Raw genomic sequence first — 21,795 nt, forward strand, 5'->3', positions numbered from 1 at the left:
CTTACTGAGAGAAACCTGCCAACTAGAGAGATCAGGTAATGTCTAAAATCAGACAGAAATTTTTACGGCAAAAACAGAATTGCTCTCCGGACACGCTTTCGGAATTCTTTGCTGAAGACACCCTGATGTGGCATGAGGCTCTCTGGCCTGGCAGCTCCTATTGTGAGCACAGCCCACCAAGATCTGTATTTAGAAACTCAGAAGATAAATCCGTGCCTCCAAAACAGATATGTAATTCTTAAAGGATTTTCCTCTTAAAGAACGGAATTGTGTGCAGTGTGTTGCTTTAAAATATGGACCAGCTGTCTGAATCACACACTTCCCAGCATTATTTACCTCTTATTCTCCCTTGTTTTTAGAAGTAGAACGTGCAGATTGCTTTCTGCATGTTATCCATTACAGCATATGGAATTAATTTATTTGTCTCTAAATCCTCTGTGACTTATGGAAGAAAATGCTACAGGAGTAAGAGAGGTTGCTAACTAGGCAGCTAAAAGCCACCTTTTGTTTGCTCACATTACCTGCAGTTGCAAAGCCCTCACCCGGCCGCGGGGCCCTCACCCCTCACATTAGGACCGCTGCGCCGGACACACGTCGCCTCCTTGTCCTCGCTGCTCAGAAACTGCGCCTGTTCTTCTTGACGCTCCTTAAAGAATGTAGCGCTATAATCACCCACTGCACGCATCACAGATACCATCAGAACTGGTAAATAACACAGCACTACAAATGAAAATTATAGTCCGATGCTTCCTTGGGCATAGATGACTGAAAATATGCCTCCCCGTGCACTCATCACCTAGTAGACAAAAAAATTGCTATCTTTTCATTTCAAAAAGATATTTCTTTTTTTTAATTATTGGGTGAGCTGAGTAAATTTTAAAATTGGTTTATATAGAGAAAACTATTAGTAGAATAAGAGGGTAGAGTTCGTTCGTTATTAACCTTCTCACACTTCTGTTTCTTATCTCGATCCTCAGCTAATAGGATAATGCAGTGGTTGTGTATGTGTAAATGATACCCTATCAAATTGAATCAGGTTTATTTATGTAATGGCAGAAATCAAGCTGTATGTGATTGAAAGCCTGCTGAAAATTTGACTCCAACAGCCCTGTGCACACACAGTAGGCTTGCCCAATGAGATCAGAACTTTCAAGTGTTAATTTTCATGAAATGATAATCAAATACATTTAAAGATTTTAAAATTATTTTGCATTTGGTACTTTTTATTTTGGAATTCATATTGACATGAGGCATTCTTATGGAATATATGTATGGAAAGCAGATATGTGCATGTACCACATATGTGCGGGGCAGGAGAAATGTAGGAGAGAGTCCAGTTCTTTCCTTTGAAGGTGTGGCCTGAAAGTTGAACACATCATTCCAGTTACAACCCAGGGATCAGAACTACTTCTTAAGTCATTTTAGCTGCAAGAAATATTAGAAAACGTAGCCTTTGAGTCCATGGCATGGGCCCAGCTGAACAGTGTGTTATCAACACTACGCAGAGACAGGAAGAATGACTGAATGACTATTAAGAAACAAGTGGGTGTCTCTGCCATCCCATCTCATCCCATCGTGAACTTAATTTTCAAGTGTTAGCTTCATTCTTGGAAATGTAGCAGATTCCGTAAGATACAATCAAATGAACTGTGTAGAAAATCACTCACATACTCTGAATAGCTATTCCGTTCTCACAGCTTAGGTCTTCATCATTGTCAACGATGGCCTTGTGGTGAGGATTGTTCAGATGAAAGGCACAAACTATTATTTACAAAGAACACAGATAGACCTTTAAGGGATTTTTTAAGGCGAGCAAAGGTATAGGCGCATATCTACATATCTTTCTATAACATGATATATGCACATATCTGTATTCCATATATGTTCCATATATGTGAAAAGTGAATACATACTCACTTTACATACATATATTTTTTTTTCACTTTTACTTCTTTAGAATGTGCTTGATAGAGAGGCTCTTCATTCTGCTTCATTTCTTAATGCTTCAGTACCGCATGACTTTTATCCCCCTAAAAGGACCCTCGTCAGGAATGTGAGTACTTATGTTTGAGACCTTGCTCTGCTACTAATTACCTGTGCGACCTGGGGAAATCATTCTTACCAATCAGGTTTCACCTTCTTTGTCTGCCCAATGAAGGTGTTGGGCCAGGTGATCTCCAAGGCCCTACCCTGCCCTAATTTCCAGGGTTCTCTGACTCGGGGTCCATTGTGAACACTGATCTAATTAATTTTCTCCGTCACCCTCACGACACTCAATGGAATATATTTTCTCATGATGTTCAAGAAGGGGATTCGCATATCGGTTAAGTTCGAACTCTAATTGTGGCTTTCCTGAAAAGCACAGAGTCGAGTTCACGATCATGTATGCCAACTGTGTGGGAGAACCACTCTCTCTTTTCTCTGTTCTTACATCAATGTTGAACATGCCGACCTCCTGATAAGCTATGAAATGGAGGCAAGTCAGTTTTAATACCCACATTGTTATATGCAATGTTTTGTGTTCAAAACTGTACACTTTACATGGAAACAGTTTCTTTAAAGAGCATCATGTATCATTTTCATGTATCACATTATTACTTACATTGTAAATAAGTATTTATTGAGTGGTGTACTTTTTTGTTGGGCTCCAGGAATAAAAGATAGAGCCCTCAGGCCTCAAAAGCTGTAGTAGATTAGGAAGGGTACCATACAAAGCATCGCGACAATGTAAGTGACTTCAGATCACAAGTGGGTAGGGGAGCTGAAGATGATTTGGAAAATCTCTACTGGGTTTGTCTGCAAATGTAAGGCCAGGACTTAGACAGAGGTGGATGCAGCTGTCTTAACCGAGGGGGATGATTTAAACACAGATCGGGGGTGAGCGCAGTTAGCGACCGCTTCGGAGAGACCGCTTAGGGATGCGCAGGAAGCAGCAAGTTCCCGGCACGATGGGGCGTCACACAGCCGGGCCGCTTCCACAGTCGGGGCTTTATAGCGGGGACTCATTTTTCTCTCTCGCTGAATGATGTGCTTATTTAGAAAATAATTTTTGAATAAGTTTTTAATAAACCCAACAATGGATGGGGTGCATTACAAGTAGGGGTACGAGACAGTTAAAATGGTGACAAAAATGTAGTGACTGACTGGGCGGGGAGAAGAGTCGAGGGCTGTGCAGGGCGCCCAGACGTCCCGCTGCTCGCAGACCGAGCCTGGCTCCTCGCGCGGATGTTGACGGAAGGCGCGAGCGTCCCCGGCCGGAGCGGAGGCCTGTGGCTCCGGGCCGGCGGAGCCCTGCGAACCCCGGAAACGGGCATCGTAACCATCAGCGAACCAGCCGCGCCCCGCGGGGCTGCCCCGCCGGCGGCCGTTGCCGTGGCCTCCTCGCTGCCCGGTGACCAGCCGCGGGGACCGCTGAGTGTCAGGGAACAGGTCGGCCTCGCAGCGCGGCCCGCTCGGCAAGAGTGTGCGGCCGGTTCCCGGCCGCGGGGGCTGCGCTCCGGCCGGAGGAGGGGTCGGGGCTGAGGCCCAGGTCCGCGGGCTCGGCCTCGGCCTCGGCCTGGTGCGTGTGTGTCCGTATCTCGGAGTTTGCGTGGGGCCGCCGAAACAAATGACCACAACTGGTGGCTTTAAACGAAAGAGAGAGAGAGAGAGAAACAGACATGGATTCTGTCAACACGGAGGAAGCTAGAGATCCCAGACTGAGGCGCCGCGGGGACCCAGCTTCCTCTGCAGGCCCCAGGGGAGAGCTGTTCGCGCTCCGGCCGGCCTGGGGGGTCGACAGCTTCTCCGCGTTCCCCCGTGGAGCTCGGCCACGCAGCCTCTGCCCGCACTGTCCCCTGGCCGCCTTCCCTCTCCGGGCCTGTGTCCTGTGGCATCTCCTCTCCCCGTAAGGACACCCTAAGCCCGCATTGCAAAGACCCTGCTTCCAAGTGAGGTCGCACCCTGAATGACCCCGGAGAATTCCGGGCGCGGGGGGCGCTATGGAACCCATTACAACATCCACATCTGGCTCTAGGCACTGGGTCTGTAAGTGAATCGGCCTGTGCATGAGCAAATGAAAAAATGGGTGGATTCAAGACCCTGTAATGGGATGAACAGTGGACCCCGTGGCAGGAAAAAGACATGGGCGGCAGCAGGAGCATTCAGATGAGCGTGCTGACCTACCTGTAACGGAGCTTGAGGCGGGGGGCGGGGGGCGGGGGGCCCACGGGCCGCTGGAGAAAACAGCAGTGTAGTCGCTCCGCGTGGCCCTGCGCGCTGACTCGCGCAGCGCGCTCCTCTTCGCGCGGTCCGCCCCGGTGGTTACTCCCCAGCGGGTAACCCGGGCTGCGGCCGATCTGCGGCCCCCGTCTGGCCCCGTCTCAGTTTCAGTTACTTCCACCCCCAAGGCCTGTGTTTTTACAGCCCCTCCTCCAGGTGTAACTCAGATCTCCTCCCGCACTGCCCTTTGCTAGCACAACCTGTAATTTGCTTTTTATTTGGATATGTGTATCACGTATGTTTATGCGTTTCTAGTGTGATACACGGTTGGAATTCACATAGGAAATCCCCTATTTATTTTTTAATCCCCAACTTCCCACTCTCCTCACATAATATTATCTAAAATGATGCTAGATACATAATTAGAATGTAATAAGTACTTAATAATCTTCCATATTCATGTTTATGCAACCTTTCCGTAAGTAGACTAATTCAGGTTTTTATGAATTTTAATGTTTTTCAAAATAGGGGAACAAGGCAATAACTTTTTTAAAAAAAATTTTCTCCCCTTTATTCCACTCTGCCCTGCGTCCCCCTCCCTCCAGCATCCCCCCCACCAAGTTCATGGCCATGGGCGTGAGTGCACGTAAGTGCTTTGGCTTCTCTATTTCCTATACTATTCTTAACCTCCCCCTGTCTATTTTGTACCTACTATTTATGCTTCTTATTCCCTATACCTTTTCCCCCATTCTCCCCCCTCCCCTTTGATCTCCATTTCTGTGATTCTGTTCCTCTTCTAGTTGTCTTCTTTGTTTTTGTTTCTGTTTTTAGGTTCAGTTGTTGATAGTTGAGTTTGTGGTCATTTCACTGTTCATAGTTTTGATCTTCTTTTTCTTAGATAAGTCCCTTTAACATTCTTATGATAAGGGCTTGGTGATGATGAACTCTTTTAACTTGACCTTATCTGGGAAGCACTTTTATCTGCCCTTTCCTTCTAAAAGATAGCTTTGCTGGATAGAGTGATCTTGGACGTAGGTCCTTGCCTTTCATGACTTTGAATACTTCTTTCCAGCCTCCTCTTGTCTTTAAGGCTTTGTCCTCCATTTTGTGACCATTCTCAACCAAATCAGTGAGCATCCAGATTACCAGTGTTTTGAGCTGTACATCTGATAGGTTGGCGATCTGTCCATCATCGCCTAGTTCTATTTTTGCAGCTTTCATCTGTTCTTTCATTTGGGCCCGATTTCCTTGTGGGAATGAGGGGGGGGGGCGGCACTGTGACTTTGGGAGGGGCAGAGCCTTAGGTGTTCGCCTGGGCAGGCCACCCGGGTCGCTGCCTTATGACACTCTGGAGGGGAGCCCCCGAGGGGACCGTGCCGCTTGCTCAGCTGTAGGCGAGCGTTCAGTCCCTTACCCCGCTACCCACAAGCGACCTGGGCCCGTCTGGTGCCGATCCCTGGGGGGGTGGGCTTATGTACCTTATAGGACCCGAGGGGCCTCTCTAGCAGACTGCGAGGCTGGGAGTTTCTCCCGCCACGGCCGTGCCCATAGGTGTTCACAGCCAGAGGTTTTGAGGCTTTAGTTTCCGGCACTGGAGCCCCTGATCAGGCGGCCTGCCTCGCTCCGGGCTGCTCCTCCGGCTTATCCGCCGCAGGTGTGGCACCCTGGTGCGCCTCGCCTTGCGCCCTCGGAGTCCTCTGTCCTCCCTGTGGGGCTGCCCGTCTCCGCCCCTCCGGCCAGTCTGGATGGAAGTTCCTTCTTTAGCGCCTTGGTTGTCGGACTTCCATGCAGTTCGATTTTCCGGCAGTTCTGGTTATTTTTTGTTTTTAAATTTGTTGTCCTTTCTTTGGCTGCGAGGAGGCAGCGTGTGTCTCCCTGGCCTCCGCCCTCCCCGGCGTCTTCCAGGTGCGCCCTTTGAAGGCCGGTCTGGAGGCCGCCCGGGGGCGCGCTTCTGCTGGAGGGAAAAGCAGCCGCTCTGGGTGGGGCGCGCCCAGGTGCGGCGCGTGGGAGTTGAAGCCTTGGGTCCGCAGCTGCCCAGTTATTTATAGAACTGTCCTTGCCCTTAGAAATAAATGTATAGAAAGACACACTTAAGTAGGATTTTCTGTGCAAATTGCTTTTAAACAGCAGTTGATACCCAGCTTCGATTTTTACCGTTTCTGTTTTATCTTTATTAATACACCATTTTCGTTATCTTCATATCCCCAAATAACGAAACCCATTGTGTTGTGTCGTCGGGGTCATACCACCAACAGCCAGCCGCTAACGAAGCGAACGGCGGTTCCGGCGCGGCACGGCCCGTGTCCGCTCAGCAGGGGACCGTCGCTCCAGCCCTGTCCTCCGCGCGCAGACGCGTCCGAGCGTTCCAGGATCAGTTTCGGGTCCCCGCATTTTCGCCTTGGCGGGCGACGTGGTGTGTTACACGACACGGTCTCCTGTTCGCGTCTTCCCTGCTTTAATTTCAGTTATCTGTGACATGTGTGGCGTAATTTAACTCTTTGGGGGGAGAGGGTGTCTACACACCCAGAGATGCATTATTGTGAGTGTTGGATGTACGTCATTCAAGTGATATTTTTAAAAGCTGGTATCCTTTGAATGTAATCAGTTTTAGGCAAACCTGCACAAGGTTTGGGAAGGTGTCTGTGAATGCTTGCCGTTAAGGACCCATTAATTATAATGACAGCATTTAAATGTCCTAGTCAAAGAGGCTGCTAAGTGTTTTCTTTCTTGTACGCTGTGCTTTCTACGGCGCACGCCCCACGCCACGAGCGAGTTTCTCGTCCCAGTGGGTGCCTTGGCGCCACCACCGAGCGCGGCGGCGCAGTGCCTGCCGCGGCGCTGGGCGGGGCGGAAACGGCCCTGGAGGCCGAGGGCGCAGCCTTTCCAGGTGTGTGCGTTGCTGGGTTCAGAATCACCGGCTTGGGCCCACCAGCCTTTGGGCTTTTTGTTTTTTAAGTACGCCTTTCATAATGGCCAGGGACAGCAGGAGCGCCTTTGAAAAATAAATAAAATAAATTGAAAACATAAAAATTACTCCGATCTAGCAGTTTGAAGGAAAAGGAAATGCAGCAATATGTACTTGCTAGATTTGAGGGAGTCACAAACAGAGGGATGAGTTTATTGCAAAAATGGTAAGGCCAACAAATAGATGCTCTCAGAGGATCAGCGAGCACTGAGCTCGGGCAGTGGTCCCGCCCTCCCGACGACCGCAGTACCCGGAGGTGGCCTGCAGAGGGCCCCGGCGAGCGTCCACAGGCCCACAGTGGCTCTCCCATCTTGACCGTGCCAACGCCCGATTCGGGGCTTCCTTCCGCCTGCAGGATTGTGAAACACAAAAAGAGACAAGTAAGGCCTTTATCCACCAAAATAAAGAGCAGTTAAATCTTGCCCCTGCTGCCTTCCTGTCCCTGCCATATCCTGCCCAGTAATATGTCTTAACAAAACGTAAGAAAGTTACCTCAAATATAGGCATCTGCATTCAGTGTAAGTAAACTTTGTGGATGATAAGTGGTTTAAAAAATGATAGAGGGAAGACAACAGTGTTGTCTAATGTAATATCTTAAAAATTTTGAAACCCCCAAGAAGAACTTATAGGTAGAAGATGTAAGCTTTTATATTAATTTTGATAATGGGAATATTGAAGTGTATCTAATTGAATTTTTTTGTTGTGTATTTAACTACAAACTAGAAAATCAGAAAAGCATAAACTGCAGTTCTTCTTCTTTTTTTTATCTCAAATACTGTTTCATTCTAAAAGATCAATTTTAATTGCTATTAATATCAGTGGGAACATGGCTTTTCTCACAGGTACGTAAGCCAGAGAGGATTTGGGGTGACCTATTCGACGCAGCTTTGAATTTATTAATATGCCAGAAATTTTTAAAAAGTCTCAGCTCAGTATGTGGTTTTAGGATAAATAAATGAATGGCTAATTTAGGTTTTCTCTCTTTCTCTATAATTGTTTTTCTCACCATCTCCTCTTTCTCTGGCACACAGTCTTGCCACTTTGATGTATAGATGGATCCTTTAGAATTGACAGAAGTCTTAATTACCTGAAGGAAATACCATTACCTTTTATTGTGCCTTTAAAAAAAGGCTGGTTTTATGGGAATGCAGTACTAAGAAGTGCATAAGAGTAGCACACGGCCTATTTAGATCCCAGTTCATCCATTTCAGAGCTCATGTTCAAAATAGCTTCACTCCTCACTGCAATTCGCTTTCCTCATCTGCAAAATGGAGAAGATATTAGGACCTGTCTCAGGTTCACGTTGGGTGTTAAATGACTTAAAGGGAAGGTGTTTGAAAACATATCTGCAACATAGTCGATAGTCAATATTAACTCCATGGTAAAATTAAGTCCTTGTAAGATTACTTCTTTATTACAAAATTAAAATAAAAACACCAGTTAATAAATAATTATTTTTGCTTATACACAAAGTAATTACTGTAAGGCTACAATTAAAGGAAAACTTAGCATTTGTTTGTGGTTAAGCTGGGAATATAACCAAACACTTTCAGTTACAATAAGCAGTCTTGGCACCATATTTTTTATAATTGTTTGAATTACAAGCTATCTTTTTGGATGCAAGGAACTTTATTTCATAGTGAAAGAATTACAGACACAAAACTTTCTATTTGGGCAGGGTTCTATTTGGGCAGGGTTCTTCCTGTAACTGCTCATGGAGGTGCGTCAAAGGTTTTGTCCCAGGAGTAGGAAACCTTTATTCATGTCCCTCTCCTGGCGCTTACTCCTTACCTGTACAATCTCAGGAAAGTCACCCATCTCCCTGGGTCTCAGGTCTCCCTAAGTACTTTGTAAAAATTGGTATCAAGGATATTTACTCCAGAGAAGTGAGGATGAAATGACTGTGTTAGGTAAAGCACCTAGAAGAGCTGCGTAATAAATCTTAGGCACCTTCCTCGTCTCTTCCAGAGCCCAGGTGCAGGCCCTTTGGGAGCGGCTGTGACTCCTGCAGAGCACTTTCATGGCCGAGTTATGGCTGTATTTGTTCGCATTTTATTTCTCACTTACACAGGAGGAAATAGAAGTGTAGGGTTAGACAGAATGGCCTTGTATTTGGTTTGATTACACGGTACATGCTATTTTTTTAATGGCTATGTTTTAGGGAATCAGAGTTTGGTTTGGAATCAGAGTTCTTGTATGAGTGTATGTGTGTATTTAAGTAGTCACTATTCGGAATCACTTGTGAGATTTCTCTGTACTGTCTTCCCCAAGCCACCTGGGTCTACTCACACCTTTGAAGTCAGTTTCTAGTATCCAGGTAATTAATTAGGGATAGTTGCATCAGTTAAATGGCACCATAAGGAATCCATCAGCGAAATCCAGGAAGGGGGATACCTTACGAAACTAGTCTCATTTTCTCAAAAAAGTCAACAGCATGGAATAAATAAAGAAAAAATGACTGAAAAAGAATTAAGGGCATAACTCCTAACGAAATGAGTAGACTCTCTTTGGATCCTGATTTTTAAGAATTAAAAATAATTCTTTATAAATTTTCAGGGATTTCAGGAAATTTCAGGAAATTGGAATATGGCTTGGGTGTTAGTCACTGCCAACAAATTCCAGTTAATTCTGTCATGCGATCATGGCAATAGTGAATAGGTAAGTTAATGTCTGGAGATGCCCACAAGCTATTAGAGTTGAGGCTGGCTAAGGAATACCTGGAACTTGTGGTGGAATCTCTACTGTTTGTGTGCATTCGAAAATTTTACAGTTAAACATTAAAAATTAGTAAAAATTGAATGTTAGCTTTTAAAGATTAGTTATTATGCTTTTCAGGGGCTTTAAACAATTATTTATACATTAGGAACTTAATAAATACATATTAAAGTACATGTATTATTATGTGCACATTTTAGTTTATACTAATACAGGATTTTTATAGTTGTAAAATATTTAAGGATTGATACTACAACTACAAAAACACTAACAAGATATTTATTCTTAGATTAATTTACCAAAAATAACAGTGAGAGCTCTAACAATCAAATTACAAAAGGACTCAGACCTTTCCTTTCCAGGGAGGTGTAATGTTGAGCTGAAGTACATTTTGCATCCAGTAGGAGTTTAACTACCCAAAGTAGTGTCAGTAACTCCCTTTTTCACAAACTGTAACTTGACCTAAAGAAGTAATAATCTTTTTAACTTGAAAAATAACTGTGAGGATTTTTGTTTCCTATACACAAAACACTGTGTTGAACAGTTGTCTAGAAAAACAGGAATCTGTCTTTGTGTACAGAAATTTCAAGAAACACTAGGCACGCAATTTCATTGAACATGATAGAATCCCAAACATTTCATATGCAAATAGCCACGTATTTTAGTAGCTTCAACTCATCCCTTCAGTTTCTCTTTAGGCATCAACTCTGTAAATAAAAACTCATATTTATCTCACTCACTCAATTTTTGAATCAGAAAACCTATTAAGAAAGGTAATGGAAATGTGTTCGTTTGAAATTGTGTCTGGTCCCTTCAGAATGTTATGTTTCTACTGACGCTGACGTTGCAAGGGTGCCTGACAAGACCGACCCCTGGGCAGACACCCAGTTACGTGGTCGTCATGCTGCCTGGAATTTAATTTGTCACACAAATTACAGAAAAGACAGCAGGTGTTTTTGTCTAACCCCATTGGTTATGATTAGGGGTATTACAAAAGTATGAAAATTAATGTTGACATACCACTTTGAGAGCTAATTTTCTCATGTGTGTGACATGCCATTGCATATCTGAAACTTGTGCATTTCCACTTTGGTCCTAAAAGCAGATGGTGTCCCCTTCAATCAATTTTCAGCTATTAACGGTCGCTTTTAACTGCTCTGGTGAAAGGTGCATACTTTGAATTAGTATTTTGTTCAGGAGCAACATGGCATTTACTTGCAGGAGAAATTTAAGGTTGCCAGACTCTATTGTAACATGTGGAAAAGTGTAACCACGTGAGCAACGGTGCATGCGGCTTTAGGGAGCGATGCCATTTTTCCGCTGACTTTATGCAGGAGGCAATGAATGGCGGACGCCCCGAGTGGCATGGGATGAGAAGAATTAGAGTGAATGCGCTAGCAAAAATAAAAAAGAGAAGGCATCACACAACTCCCTCAACGTCAGCTTTTTGAGGTAATACAGTTGCTTTCTTTCTCAGACAATTCCTCAGAGAAACTTGCACATTTATGTCAAATCTCATTTGCCTGTGAATGTGTAAGGAAGCCAAATAGAAAGCTCCCTAGAATATGTTCAGAAAACCAATTTAATCCAGTGTATTTGATGTGTAATCAGAGACATGAAACAAATCACTTTTTATTTCTATTCCCCCCCCCAAATATTCTTAAATCAAATAGTAGAGCTGCAATAAGACATTATCTGTCACCTTGGCCCTTCTCCAGCTTTCGGTGACAGACCACAGGGGAGCGGCTGCACATCTCTCTGTCCAGAACGCACTGAGCATAGCATGTGGGGATCCTAAGTTACTATTGTGTTAAAGGGTTAACTTTGATTTCTTTTGCTAGCAACATGCACAAGCATAGAAGTTGCTTTCACATAGCCTTCTATAGGAAACTGTGGAAAACAGTGAACTCAGATACCGATGCTAGACCAAGAGATTTTTCAATACTGAAAGTGGGGCACATTTCCGTACTTTTCGGGAGAGAGACTGTGGGTGTTTTCCAGAAAATGTTATAAGAAGCAAGGATCTAGAAATATTTGCCAAATGATAGGTGAGAAATATATTCAAGGATTGACTCTTCTCTTTGCTCTCCAATGCTGCTTTATTCTAAAACATCTCCCAAGTGGAATTTTTAATCCCAATTTCCCAGGACTTGATAAAAGAAAACCAATTGGAGTTTTGATTGTTGAAATATAGAACCTAGGGTTGGGATCAAATGGGAAATTTTTTTTTTCTGGCATTCCAGATGTATCAAAACTTACTAAATGTGTATCCTTAAAAGTAGAAAAATGGTTGATTTAACTAACGAGCACAGTTCTGCGCGATCGATGTGGCTTCTTTCTTCTATATGTACAGTTGACCTGGACTGGCTGTTGGCGGTGGGAATAATCTGTTGTTTAGGAACTTTGTGTTGCACTCAGCCTGCACCTCACCCACCTACATGATCTCTAGGTAAAAGCAATGTGACCTCAGGCACTTGGCCTGAGTGTTCAAAGATGGTTTAAAGGGGGAAATAAAAGACAAGGGGGTGAAATGGTGGCTATCGTGGGAAAACTAGAGGATTTGACATCATTGTTTTTAATACTTTTATGAACAAAACATACTTTGTAATTTTCTTTTAACATGAAAAATTGTGCTCAGAATTCTGAAATGAAAGCTGTGGGTTTGATTTCATTTTAGTTCTTTCCTGGGGAATTTAGTGTGTCAGCAGGAGTCTCACAGAAACCCAAGGCGTTGACGTGTCTTCAGTTTAGAGGAATCGGAAGGGGCTGTGCGTCAGAGCGCTGACCGGGCGGGTATGTGAGGGGGACCTGAAGTCAGAGGTGAGGCGCTCCTGTAAAAGTCCGCATGCTGTTAGGGGGCCACTAAAAAGGAGACTTTCAGTCCACTGGAAGAGGATAAGTGTGCATCAGATTAAAAAATTCGGTATATATTTATCAGTTTACTGACTTAGTTTCACTGGCTTTTTAACAAGTGGATTCACTTAAACTTTTCAGTGTAAAGACAGAAAGCATTGTGAAGCCCTGGCTGGTGTGGCTCAGTTAGTTGTGCATCTGCCGTTAAACCTAAAGGTTGCAGGTTCAGTTCCTGGGCAGGGGACGAGCCTGTGTTGCAGATTCGGTTCCTGGTTGGGGTGTGGAAGGGAAGCAACTGATTGATGTTTCTCTCTCCTTTCTTGTCTCTTTGTAGTATAATAATATTCATATATGCACATACATATATACATACACACATATATTCCATATATATAATGTGAAATATGTAGGCTGTTCTATTGGCTTATGTGCTACCACAGTCAAGGAATTCATATCTTGATAGTAATTTCAGTACCAGTTAATATTATTTGAAATTGAAATAAATCCTCATAACCCAAGAAAATAGCACATACTCTCAACATTAATTCGACATTGTTTCAAAACAATTACATTGTCAGAATACGGCTAACATAGACTAAAAGCATGTATATTAATTTTTAAAAGGCTTTTTTAAAAAACCAAACATGCCTCCAGGATTTCTGTTAATCAAGCATTCGCAGGTCCGAGGCATACTCACATTGCCTGAGCTCGGACTGGGCCAGGGGCGATCTTTTTTTCCTCCTGCCGACCTGGTGATGCACATTAGAAACCAATTTGGTTTCTAGTATTAGGACCAATAGTAGTGCGCATTGAGTGGCAGGTGCGTGAGAGTTCTCTTTCTAGCCTCCCAACTCCATTTTAAGTGAAGTTTGTTTATTAATTTTCACACTTTCGTGGAAGAGAAAAATGACCTAAAAATCCATTTATCGTGGTTCCAGACATACAAGAGGAGTGGCCGCTTGTCCTTCACTTAAACAGGTCAGACGGCCTGGGGACACCTGATCCAAGTCACTTCGCAATCCCATGGACACGACAACTGTCACTGCCGCCTGACTTGAACGTCGTCTGTGAAACAGGTTTCAGTGGTGCTTCCTTGGCTGAAGCTGCAGAGATGACGGATGCGTAATGACATCAAGGTGCCAGCATGAGCGCCATCTTCTCCGCACAGTGCGCTGCTCAGTCCAGCTCATATTTTCTCCCAAAGCTTATCTGAGCTGCTGAGCCATTTCAGATAAACATCACTTTAGAAAGTAGGCTGAAATTATGATTATTTAGGAAAATTCCCCTCACCACCCCCCCCCCCCCGGACCCGTTGCGTGCGCGCTCGCTCGCTGTCTCTCTTGCTTGCTCTGTCGCTCTAAAACTTTGTGTCTTTCTTGGGCCAGTACCGTCATAGATAATGCAGTGGCCATGGTGAGGGACATGGATGGTGGCTCGTGTTCACAGTCTGTGCTGCCGTGTCCGGGGATACCCTGTGTACCTTTGCCCCGTCACCCAAGAACATGGATAATGATAGTATTCACCTCGCAGAGTTGTTGCAAGGACTAGGGTGCAACAACTATGTAAAGCATTTCATTATTCCCTGGCACATAGTAACTGTCCTTCGTGCATTCGAGATTCTTACTGAGTGGTGCGCGTGCAGAATGGGTGACGACTTTGGTGGCCCTGGGGACTGGAGAGACTGTGCCTTTGACTTCTAGTAAATATGTTCTGTGGATCTGATGAACTAGCTCCGAGTGGTCTTTGGTAACCCTTGGCCTGCAAATTCCATCTACTGTTATAAGGGCAGCCTTTTTCATTAGAATACTTACACCGTGTGTCATATATAAACACATGACAGAAATTAATCATCGAATCTTTTCAGATCATGATTTCAGTGGTGGATTTGCACATAATGTGTCATTTTCTTTTTAGCCTACCAAGGAGTCATTTTATCACCCTAATATTGACGTACCCGCTCTCCACACATACGACTCAGAACGTAGGCCTCTGTCCCCAACATTAAGCAAAGTTCTTGCAAAGCCTTTGTTTTGAGCATGTGACTTTAGAGACTTATGAATGAAGGTGACCTAAGCAGGACCTGTGCATGTGATATTTCCTTGGTGTTTTTACCGCCAATGGTTCAGTATTTTTTCAACTATAAAGCTCCAGGATCCCCATTATATTAGCACCTCGAAGATGACCAGTTCGGGGATTATATAGTTCAGTCAATCCAGTTCCTAAAGAAGACGCTGTAGCTCAGAATGCCACGGCGTTACTTGGAGGAGGGGTGGTGACAGACTATTACTTGGTATTAGATATCTGTCTGTGACTGAGCTAATAATTGGCTTTTGATTTTTTAAATGGCTTTGGGTGCTTAATCCCAAATTCATACTTTAAAATATTAGGGTCTGAGAGGAATAAATTTATGAAGGTTGACATGAAATGCCCTATCCAAAAGAATAGTATTTAACTTCAAAAAGATACTGAAATTATACTATTTAGGTTTTACCATTCAGGTCCATGTTGCACCGATTTGGAGAGCAATGAAAGATTAGAAGTTTGGAATGAGGGACCTTTGAAATAAGATTATTAGTACTTAGCATTTAACCATGAGAAGAGGTCATCGTTTTTGTAGCAACATATGTTTTAATATGTCATCAGTGAAAACCATTGCATATAATATGTCCTGAATTTCAGCAATTTTGTTTTTGCAGATTTTTGAGAGTTTCAAAAACATCACAAAGAGGACAGGCATGTACTTTTAATATAGTCTATGAATTGTTGAAGATAAAGAGACATTTTCCATTTTGTGGAGAAAAAAGCATTTGTATAAAGAAGCCGCACACAGTGATGGTCCTTTATAACAGTAGTAATAACGACGACAATGTGAATGAGCATTTACATTTATTCCACATTTATTCTGTGCACGGGCACTCTTTTCAGTGCTTTCCCTTCAGTTGCACTTTACTTCTTGCAATGACCTATATTTTATTTCTATTCTACATAACACGGCACGGGAAACAAAATGCAAATGTCGGCTTCCAAAACGAGACCGGCGCCCATTAGTGTCACTCAGGCACCGCAACCTGATGTCATTCATTGGTGTTGAGAAAAGTTACAAAGGAAAAGTGTAGTGTTTTGTTTTAATATTTAGGTCTCAAAGGAAGCAGTTTTAAGACCATACGTCATCAAGCCTAACTTTGAAGCTATTTCGCTTAAATTTTGGAGATATTTATATTTTACTTTTGAATCGTTTCTCTGAAACGTTTTTAAAATTTAAAATTTTTTTATAAGCTAAAATTTACTTTGTTGGAAAAGAAAAAGACTTCCTGCTCTTTTAGGTAAGTGAAAAATCCCCACACAATTCTGAACCCTCCTCCGCCTTCTATTTTTGACTGCTGCTTTCACCAGGTTTTCACAAGGAGTGAAGAAAAGACTGTCGTATTTCTTTTCCCTTGAAAAAGCGAGTCCCTCCTTGTGAAATGTAGTCAAATAGCACAAGCAGCAGCGGCGAAGGAAACCCACGCACGAACTCCGCCGACCTGGGCCCAGGGCCCGTGGCAGTACGCCCAGCCGTGTTCACACGTGAGACGCCGAAGCTCGCCTAAGGCACGCGCAGAAATGCAGCTGCAGGGGCCTGAAAAGGGTTGGAAAAGACTGGAACTTGGAAAGCCATTGCTTTTCTAAGAAAGAGGGTCCAAATGGTTCTGTCTGTGGTGCCCTAGTTTTGTGAGCTCTGCCTGTAGCCTTGGGTCTATTTATTTCATTGTTTGTGTGTCCTTATGATTTGGAAACAAGATTAGAGCTTCCAGTGAGAGATGAATTGGCTCAGGGAATGTAGGCTTTGGTTTCAGGGAAGAAACTACAATTTTCAATCCAGATAGGACATATATTTTATATTTTCTATATTAGGTAGCCATAAATAGAATTGCAGAAAGAAAGAGGGAAAGTGAGGAGGGAGAGAGGAATGTAGGGGGAGGGAGGGAAAGAGGGAGGTGGGAAGTAGGGAACCAACTTGGGAGCTGCTTCACAACTGTATTAAATGTGTATTTTTACGGCTTTAAATTTCACTTACGAGCACACTATTGATCAAATGTTCCTTTAATTTGTGTGCATTTGAATTCAATATTCAGTAAATATTAAAGGGCTGTGATCGCCAGGCATTCTTCTGGACACTGGATCTATACAAACAAAGCGTACTAAGTTCTGACAAGCTGGATATTATATTAAATAGGGTAAATGGAATATAAACAAGTAAGTACACAATAATATAAAAATTTACATGGAAAAAGGGATGATGAAGAAAACTAAATGTTTTGAGCAGGAATAAAGGAATTAGTCAATTTACTTAATTTCAGAAAACAAGAGCTTACTTTAAAAAAAAAGTATTACATTGCAAAGAGGATGAGCTAGAACCAAAAATAAAGATATAATATAAAAAAGCTCAATTGTTTTGAATACCGTAATAAATTGTTTTTCATTGATTATTCACAGACTAAGACCTGCGGTCTAACAGTATTCAGCATATATTTTAAATCGTAGCAGTGCAATGGCTGAAGGCTTAAGGACAAAGCTGAGTACATTTTGCAAAAAAATCTCATATGCAAAAACACCAAAAGTAGATACAATCTTTGCGTCTGCTCTGAGACATACACTTGGCAATATTCTAAGCACATGCACACAGTCTGAGACTAACTATATCTCACAGGAACACACTATAGGAGATACTAACATTCCCATTTTTCACATGTGAGAAAGCGGGTTATAGAACCTGGTCCACTTTTCTGTGATCATACAGCTAGCAGGAGAAAACATCACAATAAAAACAAGGAATTATCTGACTCCACAGCCACACACTTCTCCTTCAGTGTTTCACTGAGATGTTAAGCACACCAAGAGAGAATGAATAATGTGGAGACACAGGAAAATAAGATTTTTAAATTCACATCATGATTAGCCTGATTTCTGGGAGGAAATAAGAAAAACATGTTAATGATTCAAATCAAACACATTAAACTAACACACTTAACTATTATTGAAAGAACTTGTTGTTGGTTTTAATGAGACATTTTCAACAATTTTCTTGAGCAGCCTACAAGTATAAGATCAAATATGTTTTAATAATATTTTTCCTCTCAGTAGGTACTTGTCCTTTCAATGTTGATAAAACCCTAGGATTTAAATCCATTGATTGACAATTTTAAGTTGTTTCTTTCTTTCATCCTTAGTTTATTTCCTATTTAGGGCCCCCTGGGACATGAGCACTCCATGAAGCTGAGGACAGCCATCATGCATAGGCTGTGACTCTCCTGTAGCTATTTCATGATAGAAACCACACCGCCGCCTCCTGGTGCTGGGTAGCTGCAGTCACACTCGCCGCGCAGGCGCACCAGTGAGATGGCATGCAGTCTCTTGGGAAGGAATTACCTCTAGCTCATCTTGTACATTGATGAAGAAAAAATATGTATTATACAGGATCTGGCACAAGTAAAACCCCGTTTTAGTACAGACCCCTAAGCATGCAGTTCTGTAACACAGTATCATGCTCATGCACACCCTATAACGTTTTAGGTGAAATGTTCAAATTAAAACTGTAAATTATTGCACCCATATGAGTACCCTACCGACCACACTCCAGCAGGCGTTACTTCTGCCGGGCCCTATATAAATATATACAGTCGGCATATATTGTGCAAATATATACTTAGGTTTTTTTCAATGATGACCTATATGGACCTTTTATCCCAGTTGAATCGCTTCCCAGAAGCGACAGGGGTGCCTCGGAGCTGAGCGTCCCTCCGTGGCAAACCCCCCACCACATGACCGCATTCAACAGTCGCTCTGTTTTGTATTTACAGAACCTCCACCTACTGGCTCACGCGCATCCAGTCTTTCCTCTACTGCAACGAGAACGGCCTCCTGGGCAGCTTCTCCGAAGAGACGCACTCCTGCGCGTGCCCCAATGACCAGGTGGCATGCACGGCGGCCCTGCCCTGCACGGTGGGTGACGCGTGGGCCTGCCTTGCCTGCGCGCCTGACAACCGCACCCGCTGTGGGGCCTGCAACGTGGGCTTCATGCTGAGCCAGGGCCTGTGCAAGCCCGAGGTGGCCGAGTCCACGGACCACTACATTGGCTTTGAGACCGACCTGCAGGACCTGGAGATGAAGTACCTGTTGCAGAAGACGGACCGGCGCATAGAGGTCCACGCCATTTTCATCAGCAACGACATGCGCCTCAACAGCTGGTTCGACCCGTCTTGGCGCAAGCGGATGCTCCTCACCCTGAAGAGCAACAAGTACAAGTCGAGCTTGGTGCACATGATCCTGGGCCTGTCGCTGCAGATCTGCCTGACGAAGAACAGCACCCTGGAGCCCGTGCTGGCTGTGTACGTGAACCCATTCGGAGGCAGCCACTCTGAGAGCTGGTTCATGCCGGTCAGCGAGAGCAGCTTCCCCGACTGGGAGCGGACTAAGCTCGACCTGCCCCTCCAGTGTTATAACTGGTCCCTGACCCTGGGCAACAAGTGGAAGACCTTCTTTGAGACGGTGCATATCTACCTAAGGAGCCGCATCAAGTCCAATGGGCCCAATGGCAACGAGAGTATCTACTACGAACCTCTGGAGTTTATCGACCCTTCGCGGAACCTGGGCTACATGAAAATCAATAACATTCAAGTGTTCGGCTACAGCATGCACTTCGACCCTGAAGCGATTCGGGACCTGATCCTGCAGCTGGACTACCCCTACACTCAGGGCTCCCAGGACTCCGCGCTTCTGCAGCTTCTGGAGATTAGAGACCGTGTGAATAAACTCTCCCCGCCCGGCCAGCGCCGCCTCGACCTGTTCTCCTGCCTGCTCCGCCACAGGCTCAAGCTGTCCACGAGCGAGGTGGTGAGGATCCAGTCCGCGCTGCAGGCCTTCAATGCCAAATTGCCAAACACGGTGGATTATGACACAACCAAATTATGTAGTTAACCGTTCATGTCAAGCACAACCCAAAACCTTGAAGGAGTTTTTACAGTGCTTTTGTGGAACAGTTTATGTTTGGAAGAGTAAATTTAAATTGTCTTTTCAATATCTGTCTTATATCCGTCAATAACATTGGGTGGCAATTTACACACATGAACTTGCTGACAATGAATATATTATACTGCAGTATTGGTTTATGAATGAAATAAATACTGACACCAGTCTAGAAGACATTCTACTTTTTACAATAAATTTCATTTGTAATTTTATATGTTCCGTGGCAATGCTTTTGTGCATTACACCCTCTAGAGGGAACATAAAAAGATACCAATAAAATTTTGTAGCTGAACAGTTATTAAAAAGAAGTGCTGTGGGATTCCTTTTTTTCCATGAAATGAGTTCTATTTTGATATAGCTTGTTAGAGCCTGGGGAAAATTCACCAAGATTTTTAAAATGGAAATATTTGAAGGTCCCTTTCAATGGCCTTTAGGGAAAACCCAACTTGGTAGAACGCTTAGTAAGCAGTTGCATTTATATGCAAGCGACACGTTATTATTACCTGTACTTACCTTTCCAAGAAACACCATCATTATTAGGGTAAGGAAACTACTTCCCAAGTAAATAGCAGAACGTTTCGTCAAACATGCAAAAAAAAAAAAATGTGATTACAGCACACCATAAAGCGACCTCTGACATTTTTAGCAACTTGCTTAGTCATTCTCTTTCTACATTCTAATGACCAATAATCAGTATACTCTATGCAATCGTATCATGTACTGAAAACCTAGCTACAGTATTGTCCTAATGTCAATTATACAACATATCTGGAATTCCCAAATAGTAATGTGTTGATATAACAAACTTTTTTTCTCTTCGAGAATCTATTATTAAAATGTATTTTGAAGAGAAAACTCTTTCAATATAAAACTAATTTTAGTTTAAATTTCTGGTTTGAAATAATTTAAATTGAGTTCCCATATTTCCCATGGTGTAACTTTAGGCATGTCATTCGTACATTTTTCCTGTGACTATAAAATGCACTCTTGTTTAGTCTTACGAACGTATCTGTCAAGTTCGGCTATGATATTTATCCCTCAGCTCTTGTCTAAATATCCCAAACACGTTTCTTACGGCTTAGACAAATGCGCTGTCCAGCCCGGCTTTCCTGATGAGGCCATTTCATTTTTCAGGGCACAGAGAAAAGAAACCATGACGTGAATGAAAAGAACAAGACTGATGACAAAAAGATTTCATAGGTATTCTGTATTGTTGAGATGTTTGTTTCTATTGCCAAGTCATTTTTGCCACAAGTAGACCATTCCGACAAGAAATGCTTATTCAATCTACCATGAGCAAAGCACTGTTGGCAATGCCATAGGAAATGTATACAATCATTAGACACCATCTTTCTGGTGTTATAGCAAATATTCCCTTCATTTAATTCTCACAACAACACTAGGTTATGGATTATTACTCCCATTTTCTTGGTGAAAAACAGGTTCAATGTGGTTTGTCAAATTACCAGAAATCACAAACCGAGAAGTTCGAAGACCAAGATTCCAACACAGGCTGTTCTGCAAAAGTCAGAACTGCCACTAGGACTTTTTCCAGAAAAGTCTTGGAGGCGTGGCTGTCCAGAGCCTCTGGGGCCCAGAAACCAGGTGAGCAACACACGCACCACCCAAGGACAGCAGACGGCGGCCGTCCCCGGGCACATGAGGAAACCGTCAGCAACACTCAGCCCGCTCTGCCCTGACCCTGCGGACACAGGTAAGGAAGCACTTAACTCGGGTTTCCTCCCGAGGCGTCCTGTGCCTGCAGGTGTTGGCACACGATGAAGACCCCTGGCCAGATCAAATCACCTTGATTTCAACTGCCAGTGTGACCTACCTGCGTCTGCTTTCCCCCAACAGTAGGGAAGTAGCAGGAACGCTTCTCTCTGAATGTTGTATGGGAAGGCCCGTGAATATAGTACAAGCAAACATGCCATGCAAACTCTGCAGTGCTCGACAGACTGAAAGGATAAATTATCAACACACAGTTTCACATTTCTGCTTGTATATTACCAGGTATAAAACAGTGTCTAATAAGCAACAGACAATGCAGTCTA

At 43.6% G+C, this 21,795-nt stretch overlaps 1 protein-coding gene across 2 annotated transcripts in view; it reads left to right on the top strand.

Moving 5' to 3' along the window:
* Positions 1–19,690, top strand: part of BRINP3 (BMP/retinoic acid inducible neural specific 3) — a 186,356-nt gene extending 166,666 nt beyond the window's left edge. For both annotated transcript variants that reach the window (XM_054576450.1, XM_054576451.1), the window contains one exon: positions 18,574–19,690. In XM_054576450.1, the coding sequence (XP_054432425.1) occupies positions 18,574–19,690 (1,117 nt within the window). The remainder of the gene's footprint in view (positions 1–18,573) is intronic.
* The last annotated feature ends 2,105 nt before the right edge of the window (positions 19,691–21,795 follow it).

Source organism: Pteronotus mesoamericanus, unplaced genomic scaffold (assembly GCF_021234165.1).
Source record: "Pteronotus mesoamericanus isolate MK-2021 breed Mesoamerican mustached bat unplaced genomic scaffold, CSHL_Meso_final contig_347, whole genome shotgun sequence".
Taxonomy (NCBI): domain Eukaryota; kingdom Metazoa; phylum Chordata; class Mammalia; order Chiroptera; family Mormoopidae; genus Pteronotus; species Pteronotus mesoamericanus.